General features: G+C 37.9%; 1 protein-coding gene across 12 annotated transcripts in view; it reads right to left on the bottom strand.

Moving 5' to 3' along the window:
- APC (APC regulator of WNT signaling pathway) overlaps positions 1-20659 on the bottom strand; it is a 129421-nt gene that overhangs the window by 29576 nt on the left and 79186 nt on the right. For all 12 annotated transcript variants that reach the window (XM_043920183.1, XM_043920187.1, XM_043920179.1 and 9 more), the window contains 2 exons: positions 12383-12466; positions 6238-6342 (listed from right to left, as the gene is read on the bottom strand). In XM_043920183.1, coding sequence (XP_043776118.1) covers positions 6238-6342; positions 12383-12466 — 189 coding nt within the window. The remainder of the gene's footprint in view (positions 1-6237; positions 6343-12382; positions 12467-20659) is intronic.

The raw sequence follows: 20659 nt of genomic DNA, 5'->3' as shown, positions 1-20659 counted from the left end.
AAGCCAGCTTTTTCACTCTCCTCTTTCACCCTCATCAAGCGGTTCTTTAGTTCCTCTTCACTTTCTGCCATCAGAGTGGTATCATCTGCATATCTGAGGTTGCTGATATTCCTTCCAACAATCCTGATTCCAGCTTGTGAGTCTTCTAGCCTAGCATTTCGCATGATGTACTCTGCATATAAGCTAAATAAGCAGGGTGACAATATACAGCCTTGATGTACTCCTTTCCAGATTTTGAACCAGTCTGTTGTTTCATGTCTGGTTCTAACTGTTGCTTCTGACCTGCATCTCCTTTTCAACACACATTAGAATCAAGCACCTCTCTATGTTCTGGTCCTCCTTTATCCACCGTTCAATATCCACTGCCATCAGAGGCGCTCAAATGTGTGCCGAGGGGCCCAAGAAGGACTGTGCCTGGCAGTTCAATCAGTACAGCTGGGACACAGTCAATTTCAACCACACCTGCTGGGTACAAATCCCTCTTCTATTATCTGCTTGCTCACTTTAGGAAAGGACTCAAAAACAAAACAAAGTGACTCTAAAAAGTTCACCATAAAGGTAGCAACAGTCTCCAACTCTCTGTGAAACTGTGTAAGAGGGAGAAGAAGCAAAAGAAGCAAGCACCCTCCTCACCTTGCCTTTTTTCATACAGATGGTAGATGGAAGTGGTCCAACAGTAGATGAGAAGTTTCTCTTTATTAAAGTACTACAGCTAATTCTACAACCCTCAGTGAATTAATAAAGCTAGACATTAAGTATAAATGCTGTTAATATCACAAAAATAGAGCCCACCAGGTGTTATGTGCTTCCTGGTGGAAGACCACTATGCTACCTATGAAAGTCTCAGCCATAGAATGAGGGCCTGAGACCAAATCTGATCACATTTCTAGGCCCAAATACCAATTTACAGGGAATACAGAAGACAGAGAGATAGGTCAAACTTCACCATGCAGATGTTCCTAGCAAAATTCAGACTATGGAAAACTTGAGAAGACAAGTAACTTTGGTTATTCAATAAATATACAGCAAAAATCTAAGAGACAAAGAAGAAATCTATAGATTAAAAGAAACTTCAAAGACACATTAACCAATCTCTGTGCATGAACTTTATCCGGCCCTTGCGTCAAATAAATTTAAAAATTATGACATTTATGAAACAACTGCAAATTTGAATATTGACTAGTTATCTGATGCTACTGAGGAACTACTGTTAGTTTCTTTGGGAGTGTAATAATGGCACAATAGTTATGTATTCTAGGTGTCCTCTGTCTGCAGGATTGCTTTAGCAATTCTGGGCCTTTTGTGGTTCCATATAAATTTTAGTATTATTTGTTCTAGTTCTGTGAAAAATGTCATAGGCATCTTGACAGGAATTTCATTAAATCTGCAGAGTGCTTTGGGACTTCAGACAATACTACTAAGCCACAGGAATCAAAACAGCATGGTATTTGTACAAAAACATGACAGATAGACACACAGACCAAAAGAACAGAATAGAGAGCCCAGAAGTAACCCACATACCTACAGTCAATTAATCCTTGGCAAAGGAGGTAGGAACACACAACAGAGAAAAGACGGTCTTTTCAGCCAGTGACACTAGGAAAGCTGGACAGCTACATGCAAGTCAGTGAAGTCAGCACACACCCTCACACCATAAACAAACAAGCCAAAAAACCCTCAAATTGTTTTAAAGACATATATATAAGACATGATACCATAAAACTTCTGGAAGAAAACATAGGCAAAACAGTCTCATAGTCTCAAATTATAGCAATATTTTCTTAGATCAGTCTCCCAACGGAAAACAAATAAAAGCAAAAATAAACAAATGGGACCTAGTCAAACTTAAAAGATTTTTCCCGGTAAAGAAAACTATGAACAAAACAGAAACATAGCCTACAGACTGGGAGAAAATATTTGCAAGTGATGTGATTGACAGTCAATATCCAAAATGTACAAACAGCTCATACAACTCAGTATCAAAAAAATAAAAATAAAAAATAAAAGCAACAAAATCAAAGGACGGACAGAAGACCTAAACAGATATTCCTTCAAAAAAGCCAACAAATCATGAAACGCTCAACATCACTGATTACTGAGAAATTCAAATTAAAAATGGCCACCATCAAAGCAAAAAGTCTGGAGAGAATGTGGAGAAAAGGAAATCCTCCTACACTGTTAGTGGGAATATAAATTGGTACAGCCACAATGAAAAACGGTTTGGAGGTTTCTTAAAAAACTAAAAATAGAGTTACCACATGATCCAGCAATCTCACTCCTGGGCATAAATCCAAAAAAGATGAAAACTCTAATCTGAAAAGATAAATGCACCCAAATGTTCACAGCAACACTATTTATAATAACCAAGACATGGAAAGAACCCAAGTACCCATCAACAGATGATGGTTTTAAGAAGATACAATGGTTTAAGAAGTCACAAAAAAGAATGAAATACTGCCACTTGCAGCACCATGGATGGAGCTAGAGAATGCCATACTAAGTGAGGGGAGTCAGACAAAGACAGACATTATATGAGATCACTTTTACGTAGAGTCTAAAAAATAATACAAATATATCTACATACAAAACAGAAATAGACTCACAGACACAGAAAACAAACTTACGGTTACCACAGACGACAGAGAAGGACAAATTAAAGGTATGGGATCAGCAGATACAAATAATCCAAAAAATATGTATATGTTACTGAATCACTTTGCTGTAGAGCTAAAACTAACACAATAATGTAAATCAATTGTATTTTCAATTTAAAAGAAAGTATTCTTAGACACAGAAAACAAACTTATGGTTATCAAAGGGGAAATGGGAGGAGGGATAAATTAGGAGTATGGGATTAACAGATATATACACTTTGATATATATAAAATAAACAAGGATTTACTTTATAGTATGTGCATGTGTGCATGCTAAGTCGCCTCAGTCACGTCCAACCCTTTGTGACCCTACGGACCATAGCCTGCCAGGCTCCTCTGTCCGCGGGATTCTCCAGGCAACAACACTGAAGTGGGTTGCCACGCCCTCCTCCAGGAGATCTACCCAACCCAGGGATCAAACCCGCATCTCTTTTGTCTCCTGCACTGGCAGGCAAGTTCTTTACCACTAGCACCACCTGGGAAGCCCTAGGGAATTATATTCAATATCTTGTAATAACCTAAAATGGAAAAGAATTGGAAAAATACAACATAACTGAATCACTCTGCTGTATACCTGAAACTAACAATATTAGGAATCAACTACATTTCAATTTAAAAAATGTTATATTCTGGAAATACACAGTGAAGTATTTAATATGTAAGCAAAAAATGATGATGTCTGGGATCTTTTTCAAAAATAAAATCAGAGGACAAAGTATATAGGGTACCTGCAGATTACTCTATTACTCTGTTTGCCTCTGTATATATTTGAAATTTTCCATAATAACAGGTTTAAAAACATATTATTGGCAGTGGAAAAGGTTCTCCTACCATTTCATCTCTTTCCCAGTCTTGTTTGAACTTCATCACTACTTACTGGTTGTCTCACTAGAGATCTGGTTCTAAACATTAAATGGAAAAGCTGAGATCGATTCATAAATGAATTACACACAAAGTTATATACTAAGCAAGTAGGGATCTAGCCCATATAATTTATTTCTAGCTTTCTCTTTTCATTTAACGTTCAAGGGAGATTAATCACAGATCAAAAATCCCTCTTTCTAGAAGGGATTTTAGTTATCCTTTCCAACCTACATATATTCCTTGCTATTATCTACTATTCATCAGGGACTGTGGGGATATAAAAATGGATAAAATTAGAAAGAATCTTTGTCTTTCTGGAGCTTACAATTTAGTAGGGAGAAGAGAAATAACCACATAAATAAATATAAAACTGCAAATGTGGTCTTCAAAGTGAGAAGAACAAGCGAGGACAGTCTGTAATGGGATGTGAACAGTTCAAGCCTCTTGAGAGAAATCACGCTAAAGTTCGGACACACACAAACTGCTGTTAACCGAGTGAAGTGGGATGAGAAGGCGCCAGAGGGAGCGGGTGCAGACGGTGTGCATGCCGCAGCAGAGGAAGCCGTCAAGGGGAAGTCCTGAAGGGCCAGCGCGGCAGAAGTGCTGAGAGCAAAGGGTGACAGAGAGCTGGCAAGTTCAGGCAGGAGCCAGACTATACAGGTCGTAATAAGGCTTGTCTTTTTCTGAGAACCAATGGACGCCAACAAAGGATTTTACCAAGAGGGTGATTTACTCGTGCAAGATCATTCTGGCAGAGTGGCTGTGGGCAGGAAACCAGGTGAGGTACAATGAACTTCCTTCCTCACAGTGGTAGAGATAGGGGCACTAGGGTAGGAGCTTGATGGATCATATTACTGTGATCCTGAGAAAGTCAAAGAGATTATTTTCAGTTTTGTTAGTGTCAACTGTTTTGTCTCAGGAGCAAATAACAAAAGAACAAACCCCAAGAGTCTGACAGGTAAAGGGATTTTGGCATAACTGGATCACAGTCTCACAGACACACCACTTATCTACATTAAGATCTGGAAGTCGCTGTAGCGTCATTAATGTGATCTTGGTTTTTGTCTCGTAAGTTTGTTATGATTTTATGGCTCACTAAAGTCTTACATTTTTAGATGAAACCTATGGTTCTTTTATGGTTTCCTACTCACTTCATGATTATAAAAATTCTATCCTCATTTTCTTACCTTTTAATCTTTCTATTAGTTTTCATTTGGGGGACTTCCCTGGTGATTCAGTGATTAAGAATCTGCTTTCTAATGCAGGGGATGCGAGTTTGACCCCCTGGTCTGGGAACTAAGATTCCACACGCTGCAAGGCAACTTAAGCCCGAGGGCCCCGACTTCTGGGCCTGCACGGCGCAACAGAAGATCCCGCATGCCGCAGGGAAGATCTCACACGCCACGACTAAGACACAACATAGGCAAATAAGTAAACTGTTTCTTAAAGTTTTCATTTTTGACATTAAATCTAATATATTCAGAGTTAAATTCTGATATAAGAAATGAGACAGGAATTCAATTAAAAAAATAAATATTGAGCTTATTGGCTAGGTGAGGCTTTAAAGGATATAATAATTGAAATATGACCCCAAAGTGGGTCTTAATCCTAAAGCAAAAAAAAAAGGTTTTTGTCAAGAAGACAGAACTTCTTTCTACATATGTGTAGGAACACATGATATTCCCAGAGAACCCCCTAAGTGGTAGACAAAGAACCCGAATGTACTATTGGAAAATAATTTCTTTTGCCCTAATTTACCATCTGTAGAGTATTACCCAGTACAATGTGGACCAGTAATATTAAAATGAAGTGTATTTTTGTTTAAATGTGGTAAATTTAAATATTTAAATTAAGTATGAGACATTTTAAGCTTTAAATTTTAATGAACTAATAGAACCATGTTCTTTCTAAATAAATAGTATCATTAAAAGTAATCTATAGACACTAAAGGAATATTTTATATCAACAGTAAGAAAATTTCCTTAAAATCAACTTAGTTGAAACTGTATTTTAAAAAATCATTCATTTAAAACATAAAATATTGCTTGAAAAAATGTGGAGAATACAGAACACTCCAAAGAAAAATACTCATTAGGATACATTCCAATCAAACTCTAATAGAAAACTGATGGCAGCACAACAAGATAATGTTCTACATTTAAAAAAATTGTTTTCCATAATTTTGCTAAAGATGATAATGGTAAATATGACTAGGGTATTTATTTACTTTTATTTTAATGGGCATTAGAATTGTTTATTTAAATGCTAGGTTTCTATAATCTTGGAATACAACTGAAGATGAAAATACTAACTCTTTATGATTTTTTTAAAAAAACATAAAAATAGAAAGAATGCCACAGAGGAAGAGCAAATCTATTCAATGCAAGCAGTAATAACTAGGTCAAATCACATATGACCAAAATGCAGCTTAGTATTTATTTTTCAAAGAAACTCTACTCACATTAATCATTTTAGGCTAAAACAGAGACACATACTTTAGAGCTATAAAATATACTTGGAAATTTGAAAGCTTCATAGTTAAATATAATAAAGAAAAATGACATAGCATTTTAGTACTGAATTCTTCTGGAGGTATCCATTTAGGACTAAGGAAACAGTTAAGATTTATAGGTCGTGTGAGAATCATCTCACTCAGTATTTCTTTTAAAATATTTAAATAGTTAACTAGAGAAAAAAATTAATAAAGTAATCTATCTACCTGACCGCCACCCGAAGTTGCCATGTTGATTTCTGCCACTCCTTGACCTTCATTCTGCCGTTCAGCTTCATGTGAGCCAGCTTCATGCTTGCTCTGAGATGACCTCTGTTAATATGGAGTTAACATCAGTACATGCAAAAACGGTGCATGCTCTCTCAGCCCACAGCTTTCCTTCTTTCTTGCTCTAAAGCTCTGAAGGCCTCAACGACACAGGCTCACAAAAGCACGGAGCTGCACTCCATGGCCTCCAGCAGGCTGTCAGCTGCCTGTCTCGGTCACAGCAAAGTGAAGTGCGTCCCTCGAGCACTAGGGCCGCACAAGACAAAGGGTTTTCTGAGACCCACAGAAACACCATCCTCCACCAGCTGTGCTCACACCACTATCGGGGACACAACCCAACTGAGCAAGTAACTGTCTTTTCCGCAAGGTCACATGGTTCTGGTATTTAACAGAACTGCAAATATAGCAGTTACTACCTAAGCTTATAAATACTTTCTATGTAAGTATATTTATACACACACATATATTTTTATACACATCTGCTAATAAAAGTCATATGAAACCAACAGATAAGCTCTTAGATACTAATATGAATAGAACCAAAACCTTTTCTAATGTAACCACCATCTGTTAGGGAAAGTGAAAGGGCAAGATTATATCCAGTAAAAGCAGTAATTTCAAGACAGATTATATTTAGTACAAAGCAGTCACTTTGAAAAATATCACCACAGAATCAAAAAAGAAAATAATCTATCAAGTATCTTTTATAGAAACAATTACCAGTGTGCCTCCTCTAGGAAAATTATAGGCAAAATTAAAAATTACACATTAAAAAGTGTGACATAATAATGGAAAACTATGTTACAAAATGGCTTCCACTGGAATTTATTTAAACATAAAGCTTTCCTAGACCATTTAAAATGTGACTTAAAAATAATTTACATATACTATTTTCATCAATAAACAAGTGTAAGTTATACATAGGCAAAAGAGAGGTAGTCCCAATAATTCAGAAACAAGAAAAAACAGTACCTTGGGAAAGTGACACCATAAAATTCAACAAAATCATCTAAAGCAGAGAATACAAAGTCAGTGAAGAGAAAAAATGAATCAACGAGCACTAAATCTACAAAGATTTGACACTGACATCACTGAAGATGTCAATATAAAAGTAATTACTGAGTATGTGCTATGTCAGTTACTTGCAATAGGGCTGGAGAACACAGCACTGACAAACCAGACATCGTTCAACGCACTCTTCCAGATTTAGTCTAGTCAGGGGTGCTATCAAACAATGAAAGAAACGACAGTAAAGTTAACACTTGGACAAGCACTGAAAAAAGAGCAGGAGGTGCCTGTAAGGATACATAACAGAAGGACATCAGACATTGTGGGAGTCCGGGGAAGCGCTCTCTTAGGAAGTGCTGTTTGGACTGAGATCTAAAATATAAACAGGAGTTCTAGGAAACGGGATACGGCAGAGGATGAAGGAAACAGAGACCACATGCAAAGATTTAGGGAAATAGAGACCATATGCAAAGGAGCTGTGACGGGAGGAACATGGTTTGCTCTAGGATATCAAAGAATTACAGTGTGAAGAGTAGAACAGAGAGATGGTTAAAAAAAGGAACTTAATGATTTTGTTGAATTTTAGTGTGATTCTCATATGGCACTCATGCCCCCACATGACCAATACTCTAAAGGAAAAAGGTGCATGTATTCTGATCGTTTAAATTCAAATTTTGAATGGTCTAAGTAGATGGGAAACACAAGAGATCAACTTGCAGACTAAATATTAAAGTAAGTGGGAGATGACAGTCCTTTACACCCAGGGAAGCACTGATGCAGATAAGAGCCGTGGAGACAGAGGTCAATCTGAAGGACTGCACAACAGACTGGATAGTGAGCGGAAGAAGAGATGTGGGGTCACAAACTACTCTTCTGTTTCTTAGCTCACACAGCTGGATAATGGTGGTACCTACCATTCATGGAGACAGATAATACTAAAGGAGAATGAGGATTTGGAGGATGTGGGGGTCACAAGGAGGACTTAGGAGGAGACCATCATTAATTATGCTTTGGGTATGTTGGATTTAAAATGCCTTTAAGCAATTCACCCACTTTAAGTGTACAACTCAATGGCTTTGAATAAACTTACCAAGAATCACCATATTTCAGTTTTAGACCATTTTCATCATTCTAAAAAGATCCTTCATGCTCATTTATAGGTAATCCCCATTCCCACTCACAGCTCCAAGTAACTATGACTCTGCCCTGTAAACTCGTCTTTTCTGTACGTTTATTGTAAATGGAATATACGGACTTACATGTCTAGCTACTTTTACTCAGTATAATGTTTTTGAGGTTCACTTCAGTTATAGTGGGTGTCAACAATTTGTTCCTTTTAATTGCCAAGTAGTATTACATTGTAACAGTATACATTTTATTTATTGATTTACCAGTTGATACACTTTTGCATTTTTCTACTTTTGGGCTACTGTGAATAATACTTCCATGAATATTCAAATTAAACTCTCTGTGTGGACATATGTGCTCATTTCTCTTAGATAGCTAGAAGTGGAATTGCTGGGTCATATGGTAACTGTACCTTTAATACTTTAGATAACTGCCAAACTTTTCCAAGTGGCTGAACCATTTTACATTCCCATCAGCAACATATGACAGCTTCTATTTATCCACATCCTTGCCAATGCTTATTGTTTTCCTCATGATTACAGCCATCCTAGTGAGTATAGTGATATAGCATTGTGGTTTTAACTTGACTTCCTTAACATCCAATGACGTTGAGCCTATTTTCATGTGCTTATTAGCCATTCCTATGTATTTTTCTGGTGAAATGTGTATTCAAATCTTTAGCCCATTTGTAAGTTGGGTTGTCTCTTTATTAATGAGTTATAAGAGTACTCTGCTTGGGATTTTAAAAACTATTTCTCATTGGCTATTTTCTAGAGATTATTAAATCATGCCACAATTTTCCTTACAGCTCCCATCTTTTGGGGCCCCTCCCCCCCAAATGTATACATTTGTCAGTAAATAACCTATAGAATACAAAAGAAAGTGGTAGGACTGGTTGCCTCATGTACCCTCTTGGAACTTCTGAGATTTGAATCCAGTGCAATAGTTATATCATCTGAGTTATATTCTGCATCTAGATCTTAAACCAGAATTGTTAGCAGGTAGGGCAAAGATAGTGTTATAAGATGCTTCATGGTGGAGAAATTATTTGGCAGACATCTTTTCTTCTCAACACTGTATGTAAACTAACTTATGAGTATCTGATCCCCAGTTTTCTCCATTTTCTAGCTTCTCCTTCTGATAGTAATAAAGAAATAGCAAACAGCAAAGTTAAAAACCTTTCTTTCTTAAATAAGACATGATACCTTCTTTTAGTTTATATTCACTGAATAAATGTAACGAGTTAAGGCTATGAAAAATATGGCCATTTTTATAACAAAAAGAAACAAGAACAGACTAGGTTACGGTGGTAGACAGTTGGTCCCAAATCCAATGATATAAATGAAATCTTGAACAGATAAAAAAACACAGACAAAAAAAAAAAAAAAAAAAAAAAAAAACCAAAAACAAAAAAAACACAAACAAGCCCCCAACCTGCAATAAACTTATAATTGTGCTGACAATGAGAACTATTATTAACAAATGACAATTTTTCTTAGGAATTTCTAGAGGCCAGAATGTTGGTAAAGTTTGGAAATGTACTGACAGTGGGTATATTATACCAGGCAAATGAAGACCAAAAGAAGCCCCGTGCAGTAATACTAACAGCAAGGAAGGCTATTTAACACACATGAAAGAGTCAATCAAGTAGAAAAAATAAATGTAAATATTGATTTAGAAAAAAAAAAAAAAAACCCTGTTGATGCAGCCAAACAGTAAAAATCATAATACAAGAAAGATGGTGAATAAAAGCTAACTATAACTAAAGAAGCTAGAAAAACAACAGCAAACACTCAAAGCAGAAAAAATATATATAAAAAGAAAATATAAATGCAGTGCTGCTCAATAAAAAACAAAAGTTGCCTCTCTAAAAACAGTTTTAAAAATAGAGTATAGTAATTTTGATCAAGGGGAAAAAAAAAAACACCACAGATAAACTACCCTGGAAACCCAAAGGGGCCATAATAACCAGAATGCCACATACAGCAATGCCAATGACACTGAAAAAGGAGTAGAGAGATAGTTTTGTTTTATTTTGGAAGGAAAAAAACAGTACTGAAGAGTTAATATTGCAAAAAGGACACAGTCTGTATATTACAAATATTTGGTTCATACTGACTTAAAACATCCAAGTTAAACTACTTTTAGCAATATGACTATCACACTGAACTTGACTACTTAGCAAGTACATGTCTCTACATATTTCAGATTCAAATGTACTGAAGCCAAAGCTTCTAAGATATTTAAAAAGCAAGGCATGCATGACCAGAGTCTTAAAAGACACTGCTTTCAAAGTTATGCTTTTTGACACTAGAATTAGCTGTCTTCTCTGCGTGTAAACGGGCCTGCACTAAGTTCTGCCTCCTAACAGAACTGTTCATTATCCGGTCAGACTCCCAGGGCTGGCCTAAGTGCTGTTTGCTAAGGTTTAGCTGCCAGTCATGTCCGGCTCCTTGGCAACCCCATGGACGGTAGGCCACCAGGTGTCTCTTTCTACTGGATTTCCTAGGGAAGGGTACTGGAGTGGGTTGCCATTTCCTTCTCCAGGGAATCTCCCGCCCCAGTGATAGAACCTGGCGTCTCCTGGGCTGGCAGGCGGATTCTTTACCATCGAGCTACCTGGGAAGCATGCTGGTGATGAAAGGACACGTCAGATTTGTTTCCCATACTAAAGTTTTCTCTCACTGTAAAAGCTGTACAGTTACTATTACAACATTACAAAACTGGCCAAACTAAAAAAACAAGGAGGTATTAACAATGGTTACCTGCCTTTTCATATTATTTCTGATAGACTGTTTGTGCATATTAAAAAATGGGATCAAAGTGTACATACTATTTTGTATCTCATAAACATTTAAAAATATCAACAAGCACTTCATCATGTTTTTAGTAATTATAGTTAGAATAAAGCACTAGGTTGATATTTCATTCTTTGCATTCTCTTCTTTTTTCCCTGTATGATCTGGAATGTGAGTCTCAATCTGGCTGCACATTAGAAACTGCATTGATGTATCCCCAAATACTGAGCCAATTTTTCCTAGCAACAATTCTGTATTGTTCAATGTGGACTTTTATTCAACACTTTTTGCTCTTATTGCAGAGAGACAAGTCATCCTGTAGTTGACTTAAGAAGAAATACTTTATTTTCTCTGAGCCTCCCACATGCTATTTTTCCTTATTCAGCAATAGTTCATTTAAGTTCCATGTAGGTTTTCTTTTTACTTACCCATAAACAAAGTGACAAGTGCCCAAATTCAGTGGCTATAAACAGATAGCTGAAGGGATGGTTTTTTATACCCCATCCTTCTGTGTAGTGATCAAAACCAAATTTCAGCTGAAGAGCTGACAAATACGGTTTTAACCCCCTTTCTAATCCTCATATCCAGAAGTACCTAGTGTAACCAATTCTGGAAACTTTCAGGGCTCCACAGTGTAAAATGAGCTGCTTTGTGACCTCCTACTGCTCACTCTGGGGTCAGCTCTCTACCATAATCTAGAAAAATGATTTGTTTATCTGCTCTGCAGTTCTCCAAATTTTATTAGTTGTCACCTTCCCTGGTATTTGTGCTTTTTCATTTTACCCTTTTACCGTCATTTTAATGAAGTTTGTAAAGTAAGCATAGATAAATGTATATGATCAATTTTTACTATGGATTACATAAGGAGATAGCTTATTGACAAACTGTTAGTAGCCAAATTATATGTAAACAGATAACTGAAGTAAGGTATCTATTTATGGCTCTATAAGCTTTAATTGCATAAAAGTTATGAAGAAATCATACTAGTATAGGTTTTTTAAATCTATACTTAATTTAATGAAAAAGCTTATCAAGTGTCTCAGTTCTCTAGAGCATCTATTTCAATGACACCATGCTAATTATACATATTTTCTTTCCTTAGAACAACCATCTATCATTATATCTGCAAACAAAAGAGACAATTCACTAACCTCTGCTTCTGTTGCTTGGGACTGTAAAAGCTGTCGTATACGAAGTATGTCCTTTTCTATTTGTTGAATTCTGGTTATTCTTCGCTAAAATAAAATAAGTAACCAAATTAGATCTATTTTTATTTAAAAACATTAGTTTTTAATATTAATTTAACATTAACCATTCTATGGTTACCATTTAAAAGTAGGATTATATCAAATCATTCTTTTTTTCTATGCCAAGTCATTCTTATGTGAGAATTAGATACATATACATATTCATATACTGAGGACATCAGTGCATCAGTTCAACTTTTTAACATATCTAACTTTATAAAACAGATCCCTAAATTTAGGAAAACTGTACAAATGCAAGTTATGTATCTACTTGGACCATAAAGAAAGGTGAGCGCCAAAGAACTGATGCTTCTGAACTGTGGTGTTGGAGAAGACTCTTGAGAGTCCCGTGGACTGCAAGGAGATCCAACCAGTCCATCCTGAAGGAGATCAGTCCTGGATATTCACTGGAAGGACTAATGCTGAAACTGAAGCTCCAATACTTTGGCCACCTGATGCGAAGAGCCAACTCACTGGAAAAGACCCTGATGCTGGGAAAGATTGAAGGCAGAAGGAGAAGGGGACGACAGAGGATAAGATGGTTGGATGGCATCATGGATTTCAATGGACATGAGTTTGAGCAAACTCAGGGAGACAGTGAAGGACAGGAAGGCCTGGCGTGCTGCAGTTCACAGAGTAGCAAAGACCTGGACATGACTGAGCAACTGAACAACAAATGATACATAACAGTGTGAAATTGGTATATAAAAGCTGTTCTAAAAACTTTCAAAAAGAAAATTACATCTGAATTTAAACTTTTATATTAATTCAGATGTCAGTACAGTATAATGGGTTTATATAAAGTATGGCATCCTGTAAAGAGAAAGAGCATCTGATTTTTTTTAAGAAGCACCAGTATGTAAACAATAAGAATAATCTTCCCTAAAGTTATTCCTATTACAGGTCAGCAGTACCTTTCAGAGTTAGCTTTCCCAAACACTTCAGCTAAATATTACTCCCAACACTAAAGATCACAATGATGGTAGGAGTTATTGCTTCCCCCATATACTGAGATCTTCAAGTGAACACAAAGCAGTAACTACAGATCAAACAATGTGGAATGAAAAATGTGGGAAATGTTTTCAAGTATATGTGTTTTAAAAATAAGTACTGCCAATATTATATCATCATCTGCCAGAATTCCATAACTGACATTATAACATTGGTATAAAAAACTGTATTGTAAGAGTAATTGTTTCAATGAGGAAAAAGTGTCAGAAAATAGATGGAGTGATTTGCAAACTTTTTATGATTATGTACCCATCAATGAAAGATTTTTGAGCATGTATACTTCAATAGATAATTAAAGTATTATAACAAATAGCTTTAAGTATATACAGCTAAAAAACTTACATACAAAACTTACCCTTGGATCATACACAGTTTTGTTTAAATACAATGTCCTTATGATTTTATTGCCATAGTAGGAATCATTATTGTTGCTGTTTTTTGGAAAAGCTCAAAACAGTTGTGCTAACCAAAAAAGAAAACTTCCTCCCTCAGTCCCTCTGTTGTAACACTACAACTATGCTAATTCTCTATCACGATTCTGAAAATAGTGAACTTAAGGTAAATAATCGCACTCATCTCACATGCTAGTAAAGTAATGCTCAAAATTCTCCAAGCCAGGCTTCAGCAATATGTAAACTGTGAACTTCCAGACGTTCAAGCTGGTTTTAGAAAAGGCAGAGGAACCAGAGATCAAATTGCCAACATCCGCTGGAACATCAAAAAAGCAAGAGAGTTCCAGAAAAACATCTATTTCTGCTTTATTGACTATGCCAAAGCCTTTGACTGTGTGGATCACAAAAAACTGTGGAAAATTCTGAAAGAGATGGGAACACCAGACCACCTGATCCACTTCTTGAGAAACCTATATGCAGGTCAGGAAGCAACAGTTAGAACTGGACATGGAACAACAGATTGGTTCCAAATAGGAAAAGGAGTACATCAAGGCTGTATATTGTTACTCTGCTTATTTAACTTATATGAAGAGTACATCATGAGAAACGCTGGGCTGGATGAAGCACAAGCTGGAATCCAGATTGCCAGGAGAAATATCAATAACCTCAGATATGCAGATGACACCACTCTTATGGCAGAAAGTGAAGAACTAAAGAGCCTCTTGATGAAAGTGAAAGAGGAGAGTGAAAAAGTTGGCTTAAAGCTCAACATTCAGAAAACTAAGATCATGCCATCTGGTCCCATTACTTCATGGCAAATAGATGGGGAAACAGTGAAAACAGTGTCAGACTTTATTTTTCTGGGCTCCAAAATCACTGCAGTTGGTGATTGCAGCCATGAAATTAAAAGATGCTCACTCCTTGGAAGGAAAGTTATGACCAACCTAGATAGCATATTAAAAAGCAGAGACATTACTTTGTCAACAAAGGTCCATCTAGTCAAGGTTATGGTTTTTCCAGTGGTCGTGTATGGATGTGAGAGTTGAACTGTGAAGAAAGCTGAGCACTGAAGAATTGATGCTTTTGAACTGTGGTGTTGGAGAAGACTCTTGAGAGTCCCTTGGACTGCAAGGAGATCCAACCAGTCTGTCCTAAAGGACATCAGTCCTGAATATTTATTGAAGGACTGATGCTGAAGCTGAAACTCCAATATTTTGGCCGCCTCATGCGAAGAGTTGATTCATTGGAAAAGACCCTGATGCTGGGAGGAACTGGGGGCAGGAGGAGAAGGGGACGACAGAGGATGAGATGGCTGGATGGCATCACCGACTCAATGGACATGAATGTGGGTGAACTCCGGGAGTTGGTGATGGACAGGGAGGCCTGGTGTGCTGCGATTCATGGGGTCACAAAGAGTCTGACACGACTGAGCGACTGAACTGAACTGAAGGTAAATAATATTCTCTAATTAAGACATTTTACCATGTCCAATTTTCACCATGAAAACATGCTGAAGAAGAAATACTTTTAGTAGCTCTCTAAAGATTTTGCAGAGATGAGTGATTACTTCTACATCAGACACTAAATACATCCTGGCATTACAGAAACAACAAAACTATCTACACTTATTAGTTTCATAATATTTCATTGTTTCCTCTCTATATATAACCAGCTCCCCCTCACCAATAAAGTCCCAAGTCAAAAACTTTAATATTTAGAGGATGAAAACAGGAAAATATATCTAACATTCCTCTTCACAGAACTATATTTCTGTATTGCTATTAGGTCACTAGACCCTGTAATCAAGTCTACACCTTGATGATTGCTTCCACAATAACCTTTGTGCTTTCATTACTCAACATAAAATGGAAGAAGCCAGTAGCATTTCTTTCCATTCTCTGTATGACAATCTTGAATATTTATGAAATTAAATAAAGTGCAACATGCTTAATTTTTCAGGCATATAGACATAGTGTGACTTTTGAAAAACTGATATAAAAATTATTTAGTAATATAGTTTGATATATATATTGAAATACCATGTAGAATGAAACCCCATACTCGCCAGAGACACTCAGAAGGCTCAGACAAACTTTATGTGCACCAGGACCCAGAGACCCCACAGAGACGGAGACAGAACTGTGTCTGGGTGTCTCCTGTGAACTACGGGTCAGCAGTGGACTGCTGCAGGGGCAGGGGCTCTGAGGGCAGCAGACCTGAGCACGGCATAAGCCGTCTTGGAGGAGGTCGCCGTTAACCCAACATAGAGCTGCCAGAACTCACACAGGACCGGGGAAACAGACTCTGGGAGGGCACAAAGAGAACCTCGTGTGCACACCAGGACCCAGGAGAAAGGAGCAGTGACCCCACTAGAGACTGACCCAGACTTGCCCGGGAGTGTCCAGGAGTCTCTGGCAGAAGCAGGGGTCGGCGGTGGCCAGCTGCAGGGTCAGGGGCACCAGGTGTAGCAGTGCATGCATGCGACCTTTTGAGGGAGGTCGCCATTATCTTCACTTCCTCCACCATAGTTTGGCCTCAGATATGTAACAGGGAGAGAACACAGCCCTGCCCTTCAACAGAGGACTGGATTAAAGATTCACAGAGCATGGCCCCCCGCCAAAAAGAACAAGACCCAGTTTCCCCCTCAGTCAGTCTCTCCCATCAGGAAGCTTCATAAGCCTCTTATCCTAATCCATCAGAGGGCAAACAGACTCAAAACCACAATCACAGAAAACTAACCAAACTGATCACAGGACCACAGCCTTGTCTAACTCAATGTAACTATGAGCATGCCTTGTAGGGCCAACCAAGACGGATGGGTCATGGTGGACAGTTCTGACAAAACATGGCCCACTGGAGAAGGGAATGGCAAACCACTTCACTATCCTTGCCTTGAGAACCCCAATAACAACATGAAAACGCAAAAAGATAGGACACTGAAAGATGCACTCCCTGGGTTGGTAGGTGCCCACTATGCTCCTGGAAATAACTCCACAAAGACTGACAAGATGGAGCCAAGCAAAAACAACATTCAGTTGTGGATGTGATGGTGATGGAAGCAAAGTCCAATGCTGATAGAGCAATACTGCATAGGAATGCTAGGTCCATGAATCAAGGCAAACTGGAAGTGGTCAAACAGGGGATGGCAAGAGTGAACGTCAACAATTTAGGAATCAGCAAACTAAAATGGATTGGAATGGGTGAATTTAATTCAGATGACCATTATATCTACTACTGTGTGAAACAATCCCTTAGAAGAAATGTCATAGTCAACAAAAGCACCTGAAATGCTTGGGTGCAGTCTCAAAAACGACAGAATGATCTCTGTTCGTTTCCAAGGCAAACCATTCAGTATCATGGTAATCCAAGTCTATGCCCCGACCAGTAATGCTGAAGAAGCTGAAGTTGAACAGTTCTATGAAGACCTACAAGACCTTCTAGAACTAACACCCAAAAAAAGATGTTCTTTTCATTACATGGGACTGGAATGCAAAGTAGGAAGTCAAGAAACACCTGGAGTAACAGGCAAACTTGGCCTTGGAGTACAGAATGAAGCAGGACAAAGGCTAATAGAGTTTTGCCAAGAGAACGCACTGATCATAGCAAACTCTCTCTTCCAGTAACACAAGAGAAGACTCTACACATGGTTTTCACCAGATGGTCCACACTGAAATCAGACTGATTATATTCTTTGTATCCAAAGATGGAGAAGCTCTATACAGTCTGCTAAAACACGACCGGGAGCTGACTGTGGCTCAGATCATGAACTCCTTATTGCCAAATTCAGACTTAAACTGAAGAAAGTAGGGAAGAACTACCAGACCAATCAGATATGACCTAAATCAAATCCCTTACGACTATGCAGTGGAAGTGAGAAACAGATTCAAGAGATTAGATCTGATAGACAGAGAGCCTGAGGAACTATGGACGGAGGTTTGTGACATTGTACAGGAGACAGGGAGCAAGACCATCCCCAAGAAAAAGAAATGCAAAAAGGCAAAATGGTTGTCTGAGAAGGCCTTACAAATAGCTGTGAAGAGAAGTGAAAGGCAAAGGAGAAAAGGAAAGATACACTCATTTGAATGCAGAGTTCCAATGAATAGCAAGGAGAGACAAGAAAGCCTTCCTCAATGATCAATGCAAAGAAATAGAGGAAAACAACAGAAAGGGAAAGACTTGAGATTTCGTCAAGAAAATTAGAGATACCAAGGGAATATTTCATGCAAAGATGGGCACAATAAAGGACAGAAATGGTATGGACCTAACAGAAGCAGAATATTTTAAGAAGAGGTGGCAAGAATACACAGAAGAACTGTACAAAAAAAGATCTTCACAACCCAGATGATCAAAATGATATGATCACTCACCTAGAGCAGACATCCTGGAATGTGAAGTCAGGTGGGCCCTAGGAAGCATCATTATGAACAAAGCTAGTGGAGGTGATGGAATTCCAGTTGAGCTATTTCAAATCCTCAAAGACGATGCTATGCAAGTGTTGCACTCAATATGATAGCAAATTTGGAAAACTCAACAGTGGCTGCAGGACTGGAAAAGGTCAGTTTTCATTCCAATCCCAAAGAAAGGCAATGCTGAAGAATGCTCAAACTACCACACAATTGCACTCATCTCACATGCTAGCAAGGTAATGCTCAAAATTCTCCAAACCAGACTTCAACAGTATGTGAACCATGAACTTCCAGATGTTCAAACTGGATTTAGAAAAGGCAGAGGAACCAGAGATCAAATTGCCAACACCTGCTGACTCATCGAGAAAGCAAGAGAGTTCCAGAAAAAACATTTATTTCTGCTTTATTGACTATGCCAAAGCCTTTGACTGTGTGGATCACAACAAACTGGCAAATTCTGAAAGAGATGGGAATACCAGACCACCTGACCTGCCTCTTGAGAAATCTGTATACAGGTCAGGAGGCAACAGTTAAAACTGTACATGGAACAACAGACTGGTTCCAAATAGGAAAATGAGTACATCAAGGCTGTATAATGTCACTCTGCTTATTTAACTTCTATGCAGAGTACATCATGGGAAACGCTGTGCTGGAAGAAGCACAAACTGGAATCAAGATTGCTGGGAGAAATATCAATAACCTCAGATATGCAGATGACACCACCCTTATGGCACAAAGTGAAGAAGAACTAAAGAGCCTGTTAATAAAAGTGAACGAGGAGAGTGAGAAAGTTGGCTTTAAACTCAACATCAAAATTAAGATCATGGCATCTGGTCCCATCACTTCATGGCAAATAGATGGGGGAAACAATGGAAACAGTGACAGACTTTATTTTTTTGGGCTCCAAAATCACTGCAGATGGTGACTGCAGCCGTGAAAGGAAAGACGGTTGCTCCTTGGAAGAAAATTTATGACCCACCTAGACAGCACATTAAAAAGCAGAAACATCACTTTTCCAACAAAGGCCCGGCTAGTCAAAGCTATGGCTTTTCCAGTAGTCATGCATGGATATAAGAGTAGGACTTAAAGAAAGCTGAGTGCCGAAGCATAGATGCTTTTGAACTGTGGTGTTGGAGAACACTCTTGAGAGTCCCTTGGACTGCAAGGAGATCCAACCAGTCCATCCTAAAGGAAATCAGTCCTGAATATTCATTGGAAGGACTGACACTGAAGATTCAACTCCAATACTTTGGCCACCTGATGTGAAGAACTGACTCATTTAAAGACCCTGATGCTGGAAAGACTGAAGGCGGGAAGAGAAGGGGACAACAGAGGATGAGATGGTTGGATGGCAACACTGACTTAATGGACATGAGCTTGAGTAAACTCCGGGAGCTGGTGATGGACAGGGAGGCCTGGTGTGCTGCAGTCCATGGGGTTGCAGAGTCCGACAAAACTGAGCGACTGAACAGAAGTGAACTGAATAGTTCAGAATGAATTCAGGACAGCTCTCAAGAAATTAGGAATAGAAGGTAAATTCCTTAACGTGATAAATGGTATCAAAAACCTTAAGTAAACAACATACTTAATCGTGAAATTTCAGAATTCTCTTTAAAGCCAAGGCAAGATGAAGAAGACCAATTATCATTGCTTTATTCAAAGATGTATTACATTTCTTATATAATACAAAGAGGGAAAAAAGGACTGGAAAAGACAAAACTGTCATTACTTGGAGACAATTTAACATCGAAATGGAAAATCCAAGGAAATCTTAAACTACTGAGACAATCTAACAAAAGAGTTCAGGAAATCAAATTTAGTAATGTAACTAGAGAAAATCCCATTCACAGTAGCAACAAAAACTAAGATATTTAGGAATAAATGAAAAAAAAAAGATGCATAAGAGTATCATGAAGAATATGAAAAAAAAAAAAGTTTCATGAAGAATATGGGCAACAGAGGATGAGACCTTTGGATAGCATCACAGACTCACTGGACATGAATTTGAGCAAACTGTGGGAGAAAGTGAAGGACAGGGAAGCCTGGTATGCTGTAGACCATGAGGTTGCAAAGAGTTGGACATGACTTAACAATTGAACAACAAGAATTTTATGAAGAATGTTGTAAAACTTTTCTGAAGGGCATAAAATAAGACCCAAATGAATGGAGAGATACAAAACGAGTAACAATACCTAATATTTGCTTGGAATTTGCTAAACTCCAAGGGTTTTATGCATATTAACTCATTTAATCCTTATATTTTTTACAGGGAATCATTTTCTACATTTTACCAATGAGAAAACTGAGGCAGAGTTTAAACAAGATCACCGTGCTGATAAGTGCCAGGGAATTAGAATCCAGAGACCAACCTT

Source organism: Cervus elaphus, chromosome 12 (assembly GCF_910594005.1).
Source record: "Cervus elaphus chromosome 12, mCerEla1.1, whole genome shotgun sequence".
In the NCBI taxonomy this organism is placed as follows: Eukaryota; Metazoa; Chordata; class Mammalia; order Artiodactyla; family Cervidae; genus Cervus; species Cervus elaphus.
Note: the sequence above shows the minus strand (reverse complement) of the source record. Positions and strands in the feature narration are given on the sequence as shown.